This window comes from Brachyistius frenatus, unplaced genomic scaffold (assembly GCF_029030835.1).
Source record: "Brachyistius frenatus isolate BFR_SWC_R1_liver_20210118 unplaced genomic scaffold, ASM2903083v1 Contig_90, whole genome shotgun sequence".
Taxonomy (NCBI): domain Eukaryota; kingdom Metazoa; phylum Chordata; class Actinopteri; family Embiotocidae; genus Brachyistius; species Brachyistius frenatus.
This window is the reverse complement of record NW_027210689.1, coordinates 831,673-851,883: the sequence shown is the minus strand read 5'-3', so window position 1 is coordinate 851,883 and position 20,211 is coordinate 831,673. Positions and strand designations below refer to the sequence as shown.

General features: G+C 39.8%; 2 protein-coding genes across 2 annotated transcripts; both read right to left on the bottom strand.

Annotated features, from left to right (window-relative positions):
• Positions 1-3,708: 3,708 nt before the first annotated feature.
• On the bottom strand, positions 3,709-5,549 carry LOC138627705 (ferritin, middle subunit). The gene is made up of 4 exons (XM_069710222.1): positions 5,224-5,549; positions 4,625-4,771; positions 4,282-4,407; positions 3,709-4,177 (listed from the first exon to the last, which is right to left on the bottom strand). The coding sequence occupies exons 1-4, from the start codon at positions 5,323-5,325 to the stop codon at positions 4,022-4,024; spliced, it is 531 nt and encodes a 176-aa protein (XP_069566323.1). The 5' UTR covers positions 5,326-5,549; the 3' UTR covers positions 3,709-4,021.
• Positions 5,550-8,128: 2,579 nt separating this feature from the next.
• On the bottom strand, positions 8,129-20,111 carry aldh16a1 (aldehyde dehydrogenase 16 family, member A1). The gene is made up of 17 exons (XM_069710225.1): positions 19,796-20,111; positions 18,152-18,251; positions 17,730-17,856; positions 17,472-17,629; positions 17,293-17,370; positions 16,534-16,721; positions 16,265-16,423; positions 16,000-16,158; positions 14,719-14,875; positions 14,424-14,499; positions 14,093-14,198; positions 13,399-13,532; positions 13,065-13,235; positions 11,202-11,406; positions 10,879-11,064; positions 9,923-10,048; positions 8,129-9,015 (listed from the first exon to the last, which is right to left on the bottom strand). Exons 1-17 carry the CDS (start codon positions 19,883-19,885, stop codon positions 8,839-8,841), a joined length of 2,397 nt encoding a protein of 798 aa, XP_069566326.1. The 5' UTR covers positions 19,886-20,111; the 3' UTR covers positions 8,129-8,838.
• Positions 20,112-20,211: the final 100 nt, after the last annotated feature.

Below are 20,211 nucleotides of genomic sequence, written 5' to 3'. Positions count from 1 at the left end.
TTAATGGGTAGAAGTGACACTCGGAAGTTGGCTTCACAGTGCAGTACTGAGCTTCTCCAGCAGATGGCGGTGGCTCATCACAAACCTTCTCCAAAACCAACCCAGAATTATCATCACTGCAGAAGAAGCCACACCACATCTGCATTGTCCAATGGTGGAAAACAATTACAATTGCTTAAGTACAACTTTGAGGTACTTGTACTTTTCCATTTTACGCTACATTTTACTTCTACTCCACACTACAATTCTGAAACAAATATTTACATTACCTTTTACTCCACAGTTCCCATTTATGTCTAGTCACATCTAGTTACTTTGCAGATTCACATTGATACAAAATATAATCATCATGTAAATTTTGATGAACGTAGGTGGTCTGGGAACAGAGGTTGTATCTGTTCCCAGACCACTTTAAAAAAAATACACAAAATTCAACAAAAGATCTATCGGTGAACATTTTATAAAAATATATCCTACCAATTTCCTATCAATTAAATGTGGACTATTAAATATCAGATCTTTCTCATCTAAATCTCTATTAGTAAATGATTTGATAACCGATCATCAAATTGATTTATTCTGTCTCACAGAAACCTGGCTGCACCACGAAGAATATTTTAGTATTAATGAAGCAAATCCTCCCAGTCATATCAATTATCACATTCCTCGAGAAATCCGGCAGAGGAGGAGGAGTGGCAGCAATCTTCCACTCAAGTTTATCAATTAACCTGAGACCTAAACTTAGTTTGAGTTTCTAACTGAATTCTCTGACTTTTTATCTGCGATTCAGTGCTGAGTTCAGATAAAGTGATGATAGAAGATGACTTTAACATTCATGTTGATGTGGACAATGACAGCCTCAGTTCTACATTCTGCTCATTGTTAGACTTAATTGGCTTTTCTCAACATGTAACTAAACTCACTTACTGTGGTAACCACACCCTCGATCCGGTTCTGTCATATGAAAACTGAAAATTTCATCATATTTTCTCAAAACCCTCTTTTGTCGGATCACTTTGTAATAACATTTGAAGTTACAATAATGGACTACACAGCATGTAGGAATAAATCCTATTAGAGTAGATGTTTGTCAGATAATGCCGTGTCCAAGTTTAAGGAAGCAATTACATGTTTATCCTCTTCGATGCCGTGTACCAAAGCAGTGGCTGCCACTGTCACTAATATGTTGCTAAGCACAGCAGCCCTGGAAGCAACCGTGGGACCAGATTTATACCTTGAACATTTCTCTCCTGTTGAGCTAATTGCAATTATTTCCTCATCTAGATCATCTACCTGTCTCTTGGATCCCATCCCAACTAAACTTTTTAAGGAAGTCTTCCCTTTAATTAATATTTCCATATTAGATCAGATCAACCTATCTATTGTACCCGGCTATGTACCGCAGGCTTTTAAAGTGGCTGTAATTAAACCTCTACTTAAAAAGCCGACTCTTGATCCAGCTGTTTTAGGAAACTACAGACCAATTTCCAACCTGCCGTTTATTTCTAAAATCTTTGAAAAAGTTGTTGCAAATCAACTTTGTGATCATTTACAAAGGAATAATCTGTTTGAAGATTTTCAATTAGGCTTCAGAGTACATCATAGCACAGAAACAGCACTGGTCAAAGTTACTAACGATCTTCTAAGCGTCAGATAATGGACTCATCTCTGTACTTGTTCTTCTGGACCTCAGTGCTGCTTTTGATACGATTGATCATACGATTTTATTGCAGAGATTGGAAGATGTTACGAGGATCAAAGGAACTGCATTAGACTGGTTCAAATCTCACAGACAAACAAGAGTTAGTTATGGAGTTCCACAAGGCTCAGTGTTAGGCCCAATACTTTTCACTTTGTACATGCTTCCATTAGGAGATGTCATCAGGAAGCACTGTATCAATTTCCATTGTTATGCAGATGACACTCAGCTATATCTTTCTATGAAACCAGATGAAACTAATCAGTTCGTAAAACTTGAAGAATGTTTGAAAGACATAAAGGCCTGGATGACCAAAAATGTCCTGCTTCTAAATTCAGACACTTGTACTTGGTCCTAAACACCTCAGAAACTCTTTCTCTAATCACTTAGTTACTCTGGACGACATTGTCATGGCCTCTAGCACCACTGTGAGGAACCTTGGAGTCATCTCTGATGAGGATTTGTCCTTTAGACACCATATAAAGCAAGTTTCCAGGACTGCCTTCTTTCATCTCCGTAATATTAATAAAATCAGGAAAATCCTTCCTCAGTGTGACGCAGAAAAACTCATTCATGCATTTGTTACTTCCAGGCTAGATTATTGTAATTCCTTGCTGTTAGGATGTCCAAATTACTCATTAAAAACCCTGCAGTTAATCCAAAATTCTGCTGCAAGAGTACTGATGGGATTTAGCAAGAGAGATCATATTTCTCCAGTTTTAGCTTTATTGGCTTCCTGTTAAATCAAGAATAGAATTTGAAATCCTCCTGCTGACTTACAAAGCTCTTCATTCCCAGGCTCCATCTTATCTCAGAGGTTTTATAGAACCATATCATCCTGACAGAACACTTCACTCTCAGAATGCTGGCCTGTTTGTGGTTCCCAGAGTTTCCAGAAGTAGAATGGAAGGCAGAGCGTTCAGTTTTCAGGCTCCTCTCCTGTGGAACCAGCTCCCAGTTTGTGTTCAAGCGGCAGAAACCCTCTCTAGCTTTAAGGTTAGACTCAAAACTTTCCTTTTTGATAAAGCTTATAGTTCGGGCTGGTGGCCCTGAACCAACCCTTAGTTATGTTGTTATAGGCCCAGGCTGCTGGGGGACCTTGTTATGCACTTTCCTCTCACTCTTTAAATCTCTGTAGACTCATATCTCACCATCACGTCATTAACTTCATGCTTTTTCTCTCCCATAGTTTTAGCTTATTGTCTGTCGTCTCCATTCAGTTCCCTCGCTCACGTGGTTTCTGTTCTTTATTTTGCAGATGTCCCGGCAATGGAGCTGCATGTCTCTGCTCTGCGATTGTCAGCCCCACCACCAGTTTATGTCTTGCATCTCTATGCTGTCCTTTTCTCTCTCTGCTCTCCTCTCACCCCAACCAGTCGAGGCAGATGGCCTCCCACCTCTGAGCTTGGTTCTGTCAGAGGTTTCTTCCTGTTAAGGAGTTTTTCCTTCCCTCTGTTGGAGGTTTTTCTCCCTTAAGGAGGCATTGTGGCAATTGTCGAATTGTTGGGTTTCTCTGTATAATTCTGTTTCAGCTGTAATGTGTTAAGTTCCATGAAATAACCCGTGGTGTGATTTGGCGCTATATAAATAAAAGTGAATTGAATTAATAACAGTTAACATAGGACTTAAGTTTATTTTGGGGCTCAGATCTGTCATACTGTTTAGAGTTCAAAGATGGACATATCTACATTTCATAAATATTTCAGCACCCTACTGTCAAATAAGGATTACTAAAATACCAGTCAGCTAAGCTCTGCAAAGGTCAAAGGTTAAGTTGACTTCAATGGCCAAGTAAGCATCCTCAAGAATTCAGACCCACAATTATCCCATTACTGTAGTTAAAGTAAGTTTGTCAATGTTGATCAAGAATTTGCCATTTAAACTATACCGACTGACTCTTCTCAACTCCATTAAAAGGTTGATGCTAGATATCTAGCTTGATTCATGTGTAAACATCATCCCAGTGCTTTTGGTAAAGACAAGTCATAAGATTCAGACAGACACCAAAGTTCAGCTCAGAAAGTTTATTCAGATTAAGAACAGATCAGAAACACTCTACCACAATCTTTGTTTCAAAAATGCCACACACAAGGAGGCTTATTGGCAAAGACACAAGCTGACAGGCATCCATCCTTCCATATGGCATTAAACAAACCATGCAACTCCACCACAAAGAACCAGAGGTTATTGTGCCAGCTTTTTGGTTAACCAAATCAGATATGAAATTATATTGAGTGAATGAAAACCTGGAGCAGATAGGCGTTTAGTTGACAGCCTGTGTTTTAAGATTTTCACTCCAGGCTCACGCCTAGGTTTTTGCGTTTAGCTCTTGCTCCCCAGGGTGTGCTTGTCGAACAGGTACTCTGCCATCTTATTGTTGTGGGCGTCCATGCGAGTGAGGTTAGCGATGTAGTCCCCCAGCTTCTTGATGGCCTCCACCTGCTCATTCAGGTAGTGGGTCTCCAGGAAGTCGCACAGCTGAGAACATGACAACATTTGTTAGTGGGGTAAAGATGGAAACATTTTGTTTAAAATCGAGTTTGACTTAAGCTGGGACCTTCTTCCCTCTAAATACAACTTACATGAGGGTCTGTATGCTCAGAGGCCAGCTTGTGCAGGTCCAGCAGAGCCTGGTTGACATTCTTCTCCAGCTGCAGGGCAGCCTGCATGGCCTCCAGGCCACTCCCCCACTCATCACGCTCAGGCTTCTGCAAATGAAAAACAGCAACATTACAGCAGACTGCAGACTTATCATATTAGGCCTCGCGTACATGATGCATAAAGATCTGAATCAATAGTTTCTACTCCAAAACAAATGTGAGGGAACAAGTGTCACGACAGTGACCATTAACCTCTGTTTATCTGTTCCAGACACAGTGATGTGAGGCAAGTCACAGCCATGCTACTTCTCTAGCCTGCACTGACCTTGATGTCCTGGAGGAAAATGCGTCCTCCTCTGTTGTTTTGGAAGGACAGCAATTTCTCAGCGTGCTCCCTCTCCTCATGACTGTTCTCCTTGAAGAAATGGGTGAAGCCTGGGAGGGCCACATCGTCACGGGAGAAGTAAAAGGCCTGAGGGAGAGGAGAGACAAAGCCAAGAGCATTAAAAAGGCAGTTATTAGGACATATCACCCATCATTATAGTGCAAAAAAACATTGTGACAAATAGTAGTTATGCAGCTTGGTAGTGGGCAAGCCCATGAGTTATGAGAAAACAGAGTTGAAAACGGGCAACCTAAGCATGACAGCAGTTTTCATTCCATATGTGGCCACCTGCCCATGAGTTAACAAACAAGAAACACAGCAACAGCCAGCTGGCACTGAAAACCTGCATTTATAAATCAACTAATCACACAAGAGATATTCTACACTCATACACTAACAATTATTTAGGACATGTGTTCAATATTATTCCCTTTCTCACAAAGTCTGATCATGAGGTAATGTGACAGGGGAATAAACAGTACGCAGATATTGATATATACTTTTACACATAATCATTGGTAATGGTGTGTGTTTCTCACCATAGAAGTGTAGGTGTAAGAAGCAAACATCTCCATGTTGAGCATCCGGTTGATGGCGGCCTCGCAGTCGCGGTGGTAGTTCTGGCGCACTTGGGACTCCATTTTGGCTGTTTTTTTCTGAGGCTTTTTTCTTAACAAAACGATACAAAAATAGGAGCTTAACGTCGACTTCTTCAGTAGTGTTCAAGTAGCAGATGGGTTTTTCCAAGTCCGGAATGCAGACGAGTTTGGATAAGTACCGGGGCGAAGGAAGAAGTTCCGTTCAAACACTGTTGAAGCAAGAACTCCTCGAAAACGTCTTCCCTGGTGTGCTGTGTCAGAGGAGTACCTCCTCTATTTATATATACGCCACTGCGGACCTCGTGACACACATGACGTAAATGTACGCATTTCCGGGGGTAAAGAGGCACATGACAGAGTTGCAAAAAAAGGAATAGAGTTGCATTTTTTTTCCGCCAGATTCAGGGAAATAAAAGTTAATATTTTCCCAATAACTTAAAAAAAAACAAAAAACAATTAAGGTATTTTATTGATATCTGTCATACAATCATATCAAAGGAAAACAAACCAGAGGAGTTTGCATTTGATGTGAGTCCAAATGAAATATAGGCCTTGTGCATTTAAAATGTTAAAAGTCTTCATAATTTTTTTGTACTTCATGTATTTGATTAAATTGCCAAGAAATAAAAGGAGGGTTTAGAGTTAGGTTATTTTGATTTGTGGATGTGGAGAACTGAATAGATGATATTATCACCCAAACAATGAAACACACAAAAACATATGTAACACAAAATATTACATAAATAGATGAATCTGTATATTAGTACCAGTTTTTATGTTTACAAGGTTTTGCATATCTGTTCAAAATACATTTGAATGATCACAGTGAAAAAAACAAATAAAATATTGTATTTTTGTCTAAATTGCAAAAAAAAAAAAAACACGGGTCAATGTCTAGCTTCAATCTTGTTTAATATAGCCATATGTAGGCTGATACAGCATTACATTGTTGATACTTCTCATAAATGTAGGCACTGTACATACAACTAGGTCAGATGTAGTTGACTTTCATCCCTGTGCATACAGCCACTATAAACTGAACTTGTGCTTCATCATTAAGACACCACCTGACTTTTTAAACTGCTGATATCAGATATCACCACAGTGTTTTTTGTTTTATTGTATGACTCAATACCACAGCACTGTTGCAGGCTAAAAAAAAAAAAAAAAAAAAAAATCTGAGAATTTGTACCATTTTATCAATGAGAGACAACAGAATTATTCTATTTACAATTAATGTACAAAGTTGCCTTTTTAGGAAGCTACTGGAGTCTTGCAACACAACTGCCAGGGGTATAAATCCAACTGGACTCAGTGACACCATAATACAATGTCATTTATCCCTTATATGGTAAATACAGAGAGACATGTTAATATTGTGGGAGCCCTTCATGTTGAGCTGTAAGATTATATTAAAAAAGTGAATTTTATCCTCTGCTTGAGTTTACTCCCTCAAAGACTGAAATTACAATAAGGATTACTGTGTCTATTGGTACACTGCATGTATATAGACAATATACATGTTGTGACTCAGCAGTTATCTGTCATCTTTAATTTGTGCTTTGTCATCATGTCTTAGTCTTCTACAGAAGTAGTATCAGGTTCAGCTGAAGATTGTGCTGTGTCATTGTTGTGACTCAGCATTCCACACCTTCCAAACAATCCTTCCTGTTAGAATATTCTGTTTAGGTCAAGGAGGCAGTGAGAGGGAGGGGACTTCTCCCACACAGACTAGAAGTTGACCTCGTGCTCTGCTGGCTAGAACCAGTTTGGAAAAATAAAAAGGAACAGACATTATGGAAAAAAAGGAACCAAAACTGAGCATGACTTGCTGAAAACTGTAATGAACATGCATTATTACATGTTTTAATGTGTATTAGTAGTAACTAACAGAGCCAAGTCTAAATATTATCAACAGGATTTGCATGTTTCTTTTTACATGTTCCCCATTAGTTGCCCCAAACAGTTCTTGCATGAAGGGAAACATTTAATATTCATTGGTAACACCAGTGTTGTTTGACAAAAAATGTCTGCTATAGAAAAGTCTGGATCGTCAGTGACACTTGGCAGATGCGTAAACATGGAAATACCAGTGTAAGGAAGGAAGTTACTGTATTTCTTTATTTTCTTAAAACCTGTGTAAGTGAAGCTGCTCAGTCACAACATATATGTACTCCTGTTTTCATCTTATAGCTCTAATGTCATATAGCTTATGTCTTAACTTTGATGCTGCAGTCTTGGTTTTGTCATCCTAAGTCTCAGACTATGCAATGCTAGCAGCTGTGATGCTGTTTAGGTACAGAAGTGCCTCTCTGCTAACATGTCTACAATGCATGCAAGTGGATGTTAAGCAAGAATAAGGCTGACCATGCTTTCATTAGTTTAAAATCACAAATGTTAGCTTAATGTCAACAATTGGGGAAGAGGTAATTTGGATAAATGGTCTGGTATACATGAACAGCTGAGCGAATGTTCATACTGTTGTTGAGACATTTCAATCTGGACCAAAGTGGCAGACCAGCTCACAACTCAATAGCCATGCTGTGAGTAAGGCAGTAAAATGACAAAGGAGAGTTTAAATTCTTTAAATCTTCTTTTAATTATGGCATTTAGACAGAGACAGTATCATTCTGAGGATATGCACATACAAATTTGAAAAACATATATTTCAGTGTGAACTTCAACTTGGAAAAAAGGGATTTCACGAGGAATGTTTGCACCCCAGAATAATAAGTAACCTTCAATGGCAACAAGTTAAAGTATTGTTCTACAGTAATGAAGACACACAGTAAACATTTTTTGGATTGAATTGACACAGGATAATTTTTTTCAATCACTGACAGAACTCTAAGGCATATGATGACATGATAGCAGAAAACAGAGGTAGAGAATCAACAGCTTTTGTCATTTTAATTGCTTAAATAGCATCTCTTTATACCAAAGAAGAATCATACTTAAGAGCAGCTATTGGTGATGTACCTTCCATTTTATTATTTTTCTGTTGTGGTGTATCAAAGTCTTTGGCCACACAAGCAAAATGTCACATGAGCTCCAATGGATCTATGTTTGCTGGTTGAAGGTTAAGGCTGGCATCATTTTTGTTTTCCTTTTTTTTTTTTTTTTACAAATTGTGTGAAAATGCCAAAAACCAACAAAGAATTATTGGATGCCATCTAATAAAACAAATAAAATATGCAAAAAATAACCCTTTTATTTATATACATTTATGTGAAAAAATATTTTACAGTCAAGAACAAGTCGATGTTTTCTTTCCTGAAATATTTAAGCATCTAATTTCAAACTTCTCCCCAGATTGAGTCTCAATGGCATTCTGCCATAACCTCAAAATCAAATCTAATATATAATCTTTTCTGCCCACTCATTTCCTCTCTGCTTCTGAATCCATGTTGTTTTGCTATTTCTGACTGTTTCCAATAGTTTTTAAATCTCTTTTTTAAATCTACATCTTACAGGTAACTGTTAAACACTAAAAGCTGATGTTAAGACAGTTGAGATCTGTAAACCTGTCACCATCTTCACCCTGCCTCTGTCTCTTTATGCAGTAGGAATCCACACACTCTTCCACTGGACAGCATTCCTCCACGTTTCCTCTAGAAGAGAGGAATGAGACCGAGTCCAGTCCTTGCCGCCGTTCCCCTCCTTATCCTTCTGACAGGACAGGCGCAGGGTTTTTAGGGGGCTGGTGCAGGTGTGTTGGAGGTACTGACAGCCCTACAGCAGTAAATCAGAACAGGAATGAAGATGGTTATATGTGATACGGCTCAGTCAAAAGAATTCTCTCCATTTTCTAAGGCATTGTTAATTAGGGAGATGGCTGCTCTCAGGAGCTCTGATCCCTCCCCCATTCATATCTGGGTTTGGGCTTTCACACTGAGGGGTCAGCCAGTATTATACCCACACTGATGTCGTGTTTAAAGAGTCAACTCATTATGTCCAACACAGTTTTGCGAAACACCTCTTGAGGGTCAAGGGTCGCACAGCTGTCGATTTCTATGCGAGGTGTACCTACTTGGGTTGCTAACAACAAATGAATGTCACTCATTTCAAATGGAGGCACATGGTTTTAACGCAACTGTCACAGGTTGCTGTTGCATATAAAGCTGCAGCGCCGGTAGGAATCTTTTGAAATGGGTTGAGATAAACAAGAATCAAATTAACATGGAGACTTGGCAGGATTTTGAAGTGCAGGAGCTCCTTTACATGGAAAAGATCAAGATACAGTCCAGGCAGTGAAGGGCAGCATTGTAAATGCTGTTGAATCAAACAGATTACAAAAGCAGATAAGCAAACTCAAGGCATTTAAGAAACAGTACACAAAGACCCATAACCAAAAGAAAAGCCGCAAGTGGTTGTAAGAAAGTGAAATGGCAGGAGTGTGATCTGTGCAGCAGTGTTTTCAACATGCTTCACTTGCCAATCCAGTTCAGCTCCATTTTAACTCCAGAAAGGCTCCTGACATTTTTTCTGTCTGTGAGTTAAAATGTTATGTATCTCTCCGGGTTGTGACCCAAGTCCTGTCAGAACTGTCATGCCCACAGACTTACCCATATTAACTAACCCGGTTTAATTTGACAAAAGTGTTGGAAATTGGAAAGTGTTGTCCGTGTGCTGTCCTCACCTCAGCGCTCCCCCAGTACCAGATGGCCTTGATGACACTGTGATTAGCAAGAGCCGCTGTCAGCTGGTCTCTACTTCCTGTAACGACATTGACCAGACCTGCTGGCAGATCTGAATACTGCAGCACCTGAAGGGGGTCGAGGAGGAGAAGAAGGTGCCATTAAGTTTAAATCAGTGTTTACAGGTACATAAAGACACAGGTGTTTTCATTGGCGGTTAGTAATGTTATCGCACAGCAACATGATGGAGATTTATGACTGTGGTGTATCCTTGCTCTTATCTGCATCTGTCTGTCAAACCCAATGGTCTCAGTAAACTGAAGCACTGACTGTATTGTCAGGTTTTCATTCTAATTTAGTGCAGATATTAACCTAATGTCCTGAAAATTAGAAAATGAAAATGTATATATGTATGTATGTATGTTTGAATCCACTATTCATTATGCAAAACATAGGGAGTTAGATCATTGAATTGAAAAGCTGGCAGCACAGATTCTCCTGATGGGCGCCACTAAACCATTGTAGAAGAAGAGGGTGCAACAAGATGACATATTTAAAAGAAACATCAATTGGTGAAAAACCACATTGAACAATAAGATACTTATGTTTGTTTCATGTATTAATTTGAAGTCTCCTCATCATTTTCACATAGATCTGACGTTTATGTCTGCTGTTATCTTTAGACTCCTTAGTGGAGCAGAGGCTTGAGCTTTATGTGGATCAGAAAAAAAGTTGATTGACCTTGTTCTTCATAACATGCTGGATGTCGCAATTATGCATGAGTTTAAACAAGGTTGTCTCAAGAGTTCTTAAAAAAGACCTTGCAGCAGTCTCTGGAATGTTTAACCTCTTAAATCAAAATGGATGCTGAAAAATGTAATAATATCTGAAAAGCCCAAATGTTTCCTCCTCCATAAACAAATTTGCAGCGCAGCACACTGAACATCTTCACACTTACCTGGATGAATGCCAAGACAGGGAGTGGATGCTTCTGACTGGGGACCATGATGACTGCGTTGCCGGTGGCAATTGCTGCCCCGAGAAGTGTTACCATGGAGAGGAGGGGATTTTTGTCGGGTAGGACAATCCCCACGATTCCAAGGGCTTCAGGGAGGGAGAGAGCAGAGCCAGACTGCGGCATGGGCTGAAAGAGAGGGAAACCAAAAGAGGCAAAAGTTTGGAGATCAGTAGACTCTGCTCAATCTTCCTGACTATCATCTCACCTAATACCACTTTATATTCTCATGGCTTTAGTAACTTTCTATATATAAAAGGCCTCACCAGAGATCCTCCCTGGACTTTGTCACAGTAAGCTGCCCAGACACTGAGCCTGGTGATGCTCAGCTCCACCTCCTTGTCACTCTGGTCCATTGGGAGACCAGTCTGGATGTTGATTGATGCAGCTATTTCCCTCCTTTTTGCCTCCAGGCCCTTAGCCAGAGAGTACAGTGACTGAGCGCGTGCAGATGGACTCTTTTTCATCCAGCTAGAGAAGGGAAAGATGTTCAAAAAATAAAATGATTGTGAAGAAGCATTGGTGCCGGTACAGATGTGCCAACATCGTTGTGGTGTCATCTTACATTTCATTGTTTTGGTTAAGCTCTATAAACTGGAAATAAAAGTAAAAAACTTAACGTATGAATGCCCTGCAGGAAAATAAGAGTGAACTTGTCCTGGGCTTTTAATGTTTTTTATTCTGACACGATGACCTGTGTTTATAGGATTATTGTGAAATTACACTGTTGAGACACCTGGTTGGTGCTTACCCATGTACTTTGTTGATATATTGTGTAATGACTCAGCAAATTTGTCTTTTTATCGGCTCTCAAAGTCAAGTTGGACTTTGATTGGTGATGATAAACACAGTTCACTGAGTTGCGAAACAACTTACAACACGCGAGACCTTGTGAGAGTCAATTGCACAACGCACATCACACCAATCACAAGTAATTCTAGAATTGAATGTATATATTTTAATTGCTGATCATGATTGTTCAGACCACTGACATGATAGGGCTATTTCTAAAGTGTACTGTACGTAAGCTAAGCATAAGTAAACTAACTAAAAACACTACTGGATATAGAAATGATGGAATTCAAAGTCTCAGTTGAATGTTTTTTTACAATGAAGGATTAGAGGATGGTCAAAAATCCCCTGAAATAATGCGATACACAATTTGAGCTGTCTGTGATTTATATGAAGAGAAAAGTCAGTCTGTTAACTGTAAGTTGACTGTATGAATATTAAATATTGTGGAATCCTCCACACCTCAGGATCAATGTGTTGCCCTTACTTTTTTTTTCTCAAGTAAAAGATTTTATTATAACACTCTGCACATGAAATGAGAACACTGTCAGGCCATCAGCAGTTCTCCTGTAATAGGACCATTAGTTCACATTACTGTGGTAATCCAGGAGTAAAAACTTTATCCACTGATCAGTGAAATTTGTCATTGTCTGATTGGTCACACTGATGTCACAGCTCTATGATAGTTATCATATTAGAGATAAGAGATTGTAAATATGAGCTGAATATGCACCATCTAGAGAGTTTTAACATTATGGTGACAAGATTTACATCTAACACATACTGAGATATACAGTGACTGATTGCTGTTGGGCCAACAATAATTTAAACGAAAAACATAATGCAAAAGAAACCATCTTGTCTTCGTCACCCTTCTGATCTATATTTATGTATTTCATCTTTAATTCCTAACAAGTGCATTTTGTCCCCATCCAATGTCAGCTGGATGTATCTATTTAAAAACTTTTAAATGAGGCACAATTTACATGGAGGTAGTAAGTGGAGGCTCTGCTGGTTATTCTTCCATTGCCATGATAAATAGTTCTATCAGAGATCCACTGATGATGTTTACGGGTTAGGCTAACATACTTAGAGGTAACCATTTAGAAAATTCTTCTTCGTCAAGAGTTAGTCTTAAAGTTTGTTAAACCCAAGTTTTGGAACAGGATGCATCTCTTCTTCACATTTAATAAGTACAACTGTGTCCGATGTGGGAGTTTGCAACTATAATATATGTCTGTGTTGTTGTTTTTTTTTTTTATAGTTGCACTTTTGTAATTCAGTGTGCTGCTTGTGTGTATGTGTTTGTGAATATTTTTGTTTGGCAAAGCTCTCACCCAGGCTGGACTTTGATAGCAGACTCCACAGCATTGCGGACATCTTTGCGACCTCCGTCTGGATAGTAAGCCATTACACCACCGCCCCCTGGTGACTGCACAGCCACATTGCAGCCAGACACTGATTTACATGCCTTACCACCAACAAACTGCAGGTAGGACTGAGGAGAACTGAGGGGAGAGATATGTACAGAACATAACGTCATCTCTTTAACCCTGCTTGAATTAATGTGTAGCATACTGTTAGTTAAATACTTGTGTTACTTTTGTGGCCGTGAGGTCTTGTGATACCTTAGAAACATGACATGAGGTGGACTGAGAATTGCAAACCTACCTGGCAGAGTCTGAACCATCTGGAATGATAGCTGGAGATGCTCCTGTTCCAAACTTTGAGTAGTCCATAGAGACAGGGGAGGAGCGTGGAAGAGGAGGGGAGGAAGAGGACAGGCGTAGAAACTGGTACAGACCCTGGCAGAAAGCAGAAAGGCGGTTAATATTTCATAAAAAATTACCAGCAGAGTGGTTAGTAAGACTGTTTGATCTGTGCGGGAGCTCCAGAACCAACAAAATACAGTAAAAGCATATGAGATGAGTACAAATATAACTAAATACAGAATATATTTTCCTTTAACCTAAAATTAGTTGGGTATAAAAAAAAAAAAAAACATTTTTGGAGCTGTTTGTTATAAAGCTTTTCCACCATTCAGTTAATTAAAAATAACTATAAATATTTACAGAGCAGTGGTTGGTCCAGAGTTTGTTTGTTTGTTAATCTTGCCAATGACAATGACGTGAATGTCATTGTTAAAACATAATTTGGCACCACTTAATCACAGCTGCTAGGTACAGTAAGCGATCTAACACTATTGGGAAGTTCAGAAACACCATACATCTAACTTCATGGCAAAATATCCTAATCTTCAAATGATGTCTCTCATCTCTGTTAAGAATCACAATCTTTTACTAAATTCCAGTGGGGCTTTTTAGGTGTCACCAGTCAAAGGGTTAAACGTGTGAGAGAAAACCACCTCCTGTCCTCCGTCAGTGCAGGTACCACTGTCTTTGTGACCAGAGGCAGGTAGACACGGGTCAGACAACGGTCGGGAATTCACCCACACAGAGCCGACTGACAGACTGGGAAGAGAGGAAGAAGAAATCAGTGGCCATTCAGGAAGGTACAATAGAGGAGATGACAAAAGCTAAAGAAATATAATTATTAATTCTTTAAGATTCCTATAAATTAATGTTATTATTTGTATAGTGAACATAGAGACAAAGAAACACACAAAAATTTGAAGATTTCATTGAAAAACAAATAGAAGAGGTAAATTATACAGAGAAATGTGTGAATGTGTTTACCTCTTAGCCACCTCCAAAGCCAACGTCAGGTCTTCAGTCCAGATGGATGCTGCCTGGCCATGAGGAGTGTGGTTCCCTGCACAGAACAGAGACCATTACTGTGATTAAAATGGAAAATTCACTATTAAAACATGGAGTCTAACGTTCCTCTGAAATGTGTTTTATTCAACAGAGAGATCAGTACAAGCTATTGAAAATGCAGAGTAGGAGCCACTACGGGCCCAAACATTCAACATTTTATCTTAGTCTCTGTGATAATAGATAAGAGTAATGATGATAATGCTTCCTGTATTACCCAGGGTCACTGCTTCGGTGTTGCTTCTGAAGGTCATGAGAGGCAGGAGCGGTCCCGGAGCGGGGCTGACAACACACGGTGAGGAGGGGGCAGCCCCACAGAGCACTGTGGGAGGGTACAGGGCACCTGAAGGGGGAGCAGCACATGACTGAACCAGCTGAGGAGAGAGAGACAGAGAGAAACAATAATTACTCACCCTGGAAACAAATCAATCAGTATACAGTTTCTCAAATGTTGCTGCTCGCTTCTCTTTTTTCTTCGTATGAGTGTGAAAGCGAACACTTTGGGTTTTGCACAAGTGGTTAATTTGAACAAGTATAAAACAGCACTATGGTAACTATATAATGGATGTTTTAAAAAAAAAAAAAATTATTACTAAAAGTACAGCAAAAGTAAATTAAATAAAAATGTGAACTGAATGTAGACACATCAATACATCACTAATGTTAGTTGAATAATCAAACAAAAGACAAAGTTTTGCAGAAGAGGAGAAGACTGGGCTGAGCTGGTTTACATGAAACTACTAAAGACACGGGGCAGTTGCCTTTGAAGTTAGCTACCAAGCAGAAGCTAAGTTTCCTCATAAAACAACACCAGACAATGCATATGATGCTATACTAATGTGGCATCACAGTATAAACTCGTGAAATGGCAGCTAAAGCGTTTTAGATTGCAACGCTCACCACGTTCGCTGCCATTACATGGAGGTTCACAGACACCACACTTCTATCCCTATAAACATTATGCTCCCACTCAATTGCATTTCTCTTGTCTTTATCGAAGAGCACAACATTTCTGTCCGTTTTTGGCCTTCACTTGTGTCTCAGAAAGTACTGAAACCCCAATAGTTAGATAGTTAGAAAACACTACTCATTAATTTGACATATCTGAAAGAAATAAAAACAAAGAGATTAAGACAAATAAACAAAAAACTAAGAATAAAACAATTAATTCAATGACTTATGTCCCTTGCAGTCCTGATTAAGAAAAGAAAAATCCATTAAAAGATGAAGACATTGTTGTAAAAACAGAAGAATGGCGTCTTTGAACTTTTAATTTGCAAGATTATTATAATTTAATGTAGGTTACCTGGTTGAAATCAAAAATCACTGTATTAAATCTGCCGTCGTGGTTAATGGCTTTAGTATAATTTATCTGTTCAACAAATTTTGAACAAAAAGTGTATTTTATTTTAATTATTAGATTACATCTGTACATTAAACATGTTTATAGTGATTGTGTCAACACAACACCTCTTTCTCAGTTTTTTTTTTTACTAACCGTGGCCCCCTGCTGCTGAGCCTCCTGTACTGCAGCATCCAGAAGGAGCCTGTCTGCATCACTGGGCATGACGACACACTTCATGCCTGCCATACGCAGGCGGAGACGGTCCACAACACTGTCCAACACACTCTCCTGCACGCACAACACCCAGTGTACCTGAGAGCAGTGAGGAAGAGAGGCCTGTTAAACAGACTGGGGGACGTTCTGGTCACACGAGAGTTACCTCATCCTTCTCGAGTTGATACTTTTTTGTGTGCATCACCTCTTTGTTCTTCTTGAAGGCAGTCTCTATCACTTCTTCCACAGCGCTGTCAATATCAGCTGACTCAAAGAGGATGAAGGGACAAGAGGCGCCTACGCATGGAGAGACGGACACGGGAACCCCCATCCCTGCTGTGGCCTTACACAGCATCACCCCATCCTGAGAGAGAAAGGAAACACTGTTGTTATGATGTAAAATCAGATTTATAATGCACACATAGCTCAGTTCTAAACTATGGATAGAAATATAACTTCAGTTTTCACACAAACCTGCTTGTTGCCGCAGTAAGTGACGTAGCTGATGCTGCTGTTCTGGGCCACTTTGGCACCCAGCGTCATATCACTTCCTGTTAACACATTAAGAGCCCCAGCAGGGAGTCCTGCTCCTGTAAAGAGCTGAGCCAACAGGAGCGCTGGAGCGGCGGTGCTTCGGCCAGGAACAACGGTAACAGAGTTGCCTGAACGAAAGCAGTTTTCAGTTATACTTCACCCCTTTACACCAGTTTGAAACAAAAAACTTGGAATTTGATTAGAGCTGCAATGATCGAGTTGATTGACAGAAATTTAATCAGCGATTGTTTTCTATTCATCCATTATCTATACATGCCTTTATCCTGAACAGGGTCACTGTTCTTAACTTATCAATTAAGAAATTAAAAGGCAGATTAATATATAATTAAAGTATTCAAAGCTTGCAGCCCTAACTGACAATTATTTTTTTTTATGACTTTTTTGGAGTGCGAGTGCACTTGTGTCTTGAGTTTTAAACCTTGGGAGTGAGGGCATTTGTGGAAAGTGAAGACAGACTGACTTTGAGGGTTCACATTTGGTTTTAGTGCTCAGGTTAGAATTGGGTTTGTTTTAAGGGGTTGAGGTTTGGTAGTTAATTGTGATGGTGAAGGTTAGAGCAAGGCGTTAGAGAACACATTGCGTCAATGAGGGCCCCTCACAAAGATAGAAGTACAAACATATGTTTCTGTGTGTGTGTGTGTGTGTGTGTGTGTGTGTGTGTGTGTTTGTTTGTTTTACCCATGGCCAGCGCTGGTAGGGCTTTGAGCATGAGGGAGTAGAAAGAGCAGTCATCAGAAGCGACCACTGCCACCACACCTGCAAAACAAGAACAGCAAGCAAAATGACAAAATATGTTGACATTTAAAATGAGCACTCAGACTAAATGCTTTGTCGTAAAGACACTGTCATTCCCTCACCCAGAGGTGTCCAGTTGGTGATGAGAGTGTCTCTGAGCTGAGCCCAGCTGCTGTAGTACTGCAGCAGTCGGACCAGGGTGGAGGCCGAGCAGGAAGCCTCGCACAGTTCACACAGCTCTGACACACACTGTCCGTGCTGCCCGAGAACGCTCACCAACCTGTTAGTGCAGAACAGGCAACACAGACACTACTCTTCATATTAAGCTTGTAGTTGAAACAAATAATTTCCATAAATGTAAGAAGGTGAGTTTATTGGACCTGAGCAACCCTTTGGCCCTCTGGTAGCAGGTCAGGCCGCTCCAGGCTTTGTGGCCTTTAACAGCAGAGGAGGCACACTGGGAAATATCGTCCTCCTCAGCGCATGCTGTGCTGCACACAATATTACCTGGAGAACAGAGGGGAAAAACAATATGCATGAGGTTAGTTTCATCATGGCCTTTTACTCAAATCTGAATGTAATTTGTAAGGCTACAACCACAATGAGGGGGAGACAACATCACTAACAAGATGACTTGTATTTCTTTAGTTCAGTTTGTAAGGATGTTCATGATTAGGCTGAAACATGAACTTTATCAGAAAGTTTTGACCTCTATTAAATGAGCTAAATCCCCACTGATAAAAAGAGAACGAAAGATCTCGGTGCCAGCGGTCCATGCAGTGCAAATTCAGGCTTCTCTTACCTTTAGAATCAGCCTGGGAGCAGGTCTTTCTGTCTGCTGGACGGACAAACTTGCCATCGATGAAGAAACCCAGAGAACGGGAATGATGATCCAGCCAGGCCTGATGGAGAAAACAGAGAACAGAAAATAGGCTCAGCCCAAAAGCCAAGAGCACAGAAGTTAACCAAAACAGGGTGCAGCCCATCCCTAAAATACACATTAGTGCTGCAACTAATAATTGTTTGGTCTGCTGAATGTCAAAACAAGATTAAAAAAAAAAAAAAAAAATACAACAAAAGTTCCTTCAGACAATAAGGGCTCTTCAATTTGCTTGATCTGCCAGACCAAAAGTCCAAAAGATTTGCAAATTGCTATCACAAAGGATAAAGAGAAGCAGCAAATTTACACACCTCAAAGAGAAAATATAGCATTTTTATCAGGAAAAGGGCTTTAATGAGTAGTCAAGTTGTTGCAGATCACTTCATCAACTAATATCTTCCCCTTTAATATGGGACCACATTGCGTGGGTACGGTACAACAAACATCCTGAATACATATGCTCACAGTTGATTGCTGAACAACTCTCACATGGTCTTAACATCTGCATCTGTACACCTGTGATCTTTGCAGATAAAAATCAGGGCAAATAGAGAATAAATTCACATGCAACTACTGCAATTTGTCTCAAGCGAAGCAGCACAAAAGTTGGGGAAAATCAGGGGGGGGATAGATTTTTGGATTTGACCTGGAAAATTTCACAACAACTGAAAATAATTGTAAATCTGTCTCACACAGGAAACAATAACAGCCAAGCATGCTTTCAATATCAAATTCAATTCCATATAATACCAATATTCATCTGAATGAGGCCGTTCAGACACTGTAAATGAAAAATACCCATACCCATGCTCACATTTTATTGGTCAGAAAGAGGTTGAAGGTTTGTCTGTTTGGGTAAGCCAAGCAGACTGGGTCAGCTATTTACAGATAAAAGATCAAAGTACAGAGTTCAACATCACTTTGAGCCTCCTAAACTAAAGCTTCTCTGACACACAATGGTAGCACCCGCCCCAGTCAATTTTTATGGCAGTTCAATTTAAATATGACAAATTAAACCATTTCAAAAGGTAAGGTGGTAATCCAGCAATTTAGCATTTCATTTCAACAAAAAATAAAATAAGAATGGGTCCCACATTTTCTACAATGCAACTCAAAAGCATTTTTCATTTGTCACTCCCTGCCTCAGTTTTTAATTTGGCTTTTATGTTATAAATCTGTAGTCTCAAAGCCCAAATTCAAATTTTGAAAAGAGTCTCATAAGAGCTGCCTTTAATCTGTCAAAATGTTAGAGTGCTTGTAGATAACCCTGTAATACCACCCCCCTAAAACATACATGGGCCTGAATGTTGGACATGACAGATACCAGCTTCATGAAACTAGTACAATTTATTGACTGAAACAAGTTAGCATCCCCCCTTGACATTTCATAACTACACTCTGTACTGTCAAATTGAGTCACATGTTTGCCTTGTGAGTTAGTCAGTTAATGAACTTCACATGGTCAAATAGTTGAACAGGAAAAAAACGACCGCAGGACAGTTTTGTTTTTAAAGCTAGCACAGATACTGCTTCTCTTTTCTATTATATATTATCCCGGAAATGTACCTGTGCAGTAGCAGAGCTAGAAGTTGCAGGTGGTCCGTACTCCATACTTTGGAAAATATCGTAGACTGCCTCGGTGCTGCTATCAGCCATAACTGTAAGAAGCCAATGAGGAGATCAATCTCGCCGTCGCTGTGTGCGCGTTTCTGAATTGCGTTCAGAGTGAAAGTTTCTAGTTTTAAGATCGTAAGATGAAAGCAGGAAGGATTTGAGGAGAAAAAGATTCGGAGAAAGGCAACTGAGTTGGCACTCCGCGTCAATAATAGCGCGCTAGCTTCCAGCCCACTGACAAAGGGCAACGACCCACTAGCGCGGAGCGAGAGGTGTCACTCCTACTTACTTCCGGTGTCTTCGCCCTGTGACCATGTACATTGGTAAAGGTTTTGTTTTTCTAATACGAATCATCATGAAATATTTTT

What these genes read in the sequence shown, in the direction of transcription:
- LOC138627705 (XM_069710222.1), bottom strand. Translation starts at nt 5,325, where the DNA reads ATGGAGTCCCAAGTGCGCCAGAACTACCACCGCGACTGCGAGGCCGCC. An exon ending in TTTTCCTCCAGGACATCAAG is followed by an intron (nt 4,408 to 4,624) that starts GTCAGTGCAGGC and finishes TTTCATTTGCAG; the next exon opens with AAGCCTGAGCGTGATGAGTG. An exon ending in CTGAGCATACAGACCCTCAT is followed by an intron (nt 4,178 to 4,281) that starts GTAAGTTGTATT and finishes TCATGTTCTCAG; the next exon opens with CTGTGCGACTTCCTGGAGAC.
- aldh16a1 (XM_069710225.1), bottom strand. Translation starts at nt 19,885, where the DNA reads ATGGCTGATAGCAGCACCGAGGCAGTCTACGATATTTTCCAAAGTATG. An exon ending in CACCGAAGCAGTGACCCTGG is followed by an intron (nt 14,500 to 14,718) that starts GTAATACAGGAA and finishes TGTTCTGTGCAG; the next exon opens with GGAACCACACTCCTCATGGC. An exon ending in GCTTTGGAGGTGGCTAAGAG is followed by an intron (nt 14,199 to 14,423) that starts GTAAACACATTC and finishes CTCTCTTCCCAG; the next exon opens with TCTGTCAGTCGGCTCTGTGT.